The sequence below is a fragment of the Saprolegnia parasitica genome (genome assembly GCF_000151545.1).
Source record: "Saprolegnia parasitica CBS 223.65 unplaced genomic scaffold supercont2.1435, whole genome shotgun sequence".
Lineage (NCBI taxonomy): Eukaryota > Oomycota > Saprolegniomycetes > Saprolegniales > Saprolegniaceae > Saprolegnia > Saprolegnia parasitica.
In genome coordinates, this window is record NW_012157829.1 from 1 (window position 1) to 2005 (window position 2005).

At 52.9% G+C, this 2005-nt stretch overlaps 2 protein-coding genes across 2 annotated transcripts; one reads left to right on the top strand and one right to left on the bottom strand.

Moving 5' to 3' along the window:
- Positions 1-162, bottom strand: SPRG_18750 (hypothetical protein; the record flags this gene model as incomplete). The annotated part of the gene is made up of 1 exon (XM_012358194.1): positions 1-162. A coding segment is annotated over one exon (162 nt), but the record flags the coding sequence as incomplete, so codon positions are not given.
- A 1634-nt stretch (positions 163-1796) lies between these two features.
- SPRG_18753 (hypothetical protein) lies at positions 1797-1950 on the top strand (the record flags this gene model as incomplete). The annotated part of the gene is made up of 1 exon (XM_012358195.1): positions 1797-1950. A coding segment is annotated over one exon (154 nt), but the record flags the coding sequence as incomplete, so codon positions are not given.
- Positions 1951-2005: the final 55 nt, after the last annotated feature.

The window sequence follows — 2005 nt, forward strand, 5'->3', positions numbered from 1 at the left end:
CTCTTTGCCCAGCGCGGCGAGGCAGCCGACCGCCCAGTAGAAGCCGGAGACGCGCATGTGCTCGCTCATGCAGCTCTCGAGGCTTTCCTTCTGCTTGGAGAGGTTCGCCACGTACTTGAGGTGGGCGTCGAGGAAGAACGCGTCGTGCTGCTCGGTCGCCATGCTGACGCAAGATTTATGGGCCGATCGAGGGACGGGCAGCCAACGCGCATGTGATTCGTTCAAATTAAGGAAATTTGTCCACTCCCACGCCGAGAAAAACGCATTAATTGTCTTTTTAGCCAATCCAAAGCGCGTGCGAGGGCCGCATGGAAACGACACTACAAAACGCTGTCTGTTCGGTCAATCGAGTTGAAGCTCTCAGATGTAGTGTTTGGCCATGGTGTTTGGCAGTACGCGATAAATGAGCAACTTTCGATCGATCTTTGTACTCGAAAGGACTTGGTCATGGCACCGACTTCGCAGTGCTGCACCTCGTCCACGGCCGGCATTCTTCGCTCAAGACGAGCGCATTATTATCAAGCATTCAAGGCCGAGGACCTGAAGCAGCAGCTTGGGATCCGATCTCAGACACATCGCCGCCACCCTCGCCTACACAGCTCCAAGCTGTGTAAAGTCGAGAGCTACTTCCCCATCACCAACCTTGGTGGCCAACTTTACCGGTGTGGTGCACCCATTGGGTGCACCGAGCTGAGCGGTGTTGGGCACCGCTCAGCGAGTTGACACGGCCTTCGCCAGGGCTCGTCATATTTTACGGAATGTGCGCATGCATGGTACGTAAAGGCGCTTCGGAGACTTCAAGGCGTGAGCTAATCAAGACTTTTGTCCCCATCGATAACCTTGGTGGCGCACTCAGCTTAGCCTGTTGTGGACACCGCTCGGCGGGCGGCTTGGCCGTCCACCAGTGCTCGTCGTACCTTATGAGCAGTGCGCATGCATGCTAACGTTACGTAGTAATGGCGTCTCGTAGGAATAAAGGCAAGCGCCACGCGAGGCTTCGGTCGAGTGCATTGGCGCAGACCAATGCGATCAAACTCGTTTTTCCACGTCAAAAGGTAACCGAATGTTAGATTTAAAAATGATAACTACCGTAAAAATTGGAACGACATTTGCATTGTTATTGGGGTCTCGCTCTACTTCATGGAGGTAGCCTGCTACGATGAAGTCATGAAGTAGAGGAGACGACATGTGCTATCGGCGCGGCGAAAGGTGAGGTTTCCTCGTCGCGACGAGCAGTGTTCCGGCATGTAAGGATATAATAGTCTTCGCATAATTATCAGTTATGCTGCTTGATGAGAAAATGCGGTGGATCGATCCGCTGCGGAATTACTGCCATCACTCGCACAACACAAGTCCCTTGCGCAAGTGAGGTCGTCCTTGGCGCCAAGTCGAGAATGACCCGGCGGCTTTGGATTGGCTACAGCAAGTGCTCTCAGATTTCAGATAGATTAAAATCACGCCACTCAAGACGTGGCACGGGTGTGCTGTGTGTGTATTCGGCAACGCTTGGCCGACTTTTTCTCGCAATCACACTACCCATAGACTTGATACGCGTGGTTGGGCAACCATGGCAACCATGCACACGCTCGTGCAATTGTTGTTGTGCTATGAAAGCGAGTCCCCATACAAAATGGCGTGATTCTAGTGGTACCGAAAAATGACGGTGCTTGCTATGCAGAAGGCGGTATATAATATACACATTTAATTGTAGCTTGGTATTTGTATATAAATGCACGATTGGCTTTTAAAAAGGACCGGTCGGTTTGGCAACCGCCTGGTATTCTTCATCCAGCAGCATGGCGGCGCAGGCAGAGATCAAGGCCGAGGACTTCATCAAGGCCGGCGAGAAGGCGCTGAACCGCTTCTCCATCTTCTCGAGCAGCTCCAAGTACGAGGATGCGTCCGAGTGCTTTGAGAAGGCGGCCAACCAGTTCAAGATTGCCAAGAAGTGTAGGCGATAGCTGCGTCAGGACGGCGCATGACGCTGCTGCTGCGTAGGGCAAGA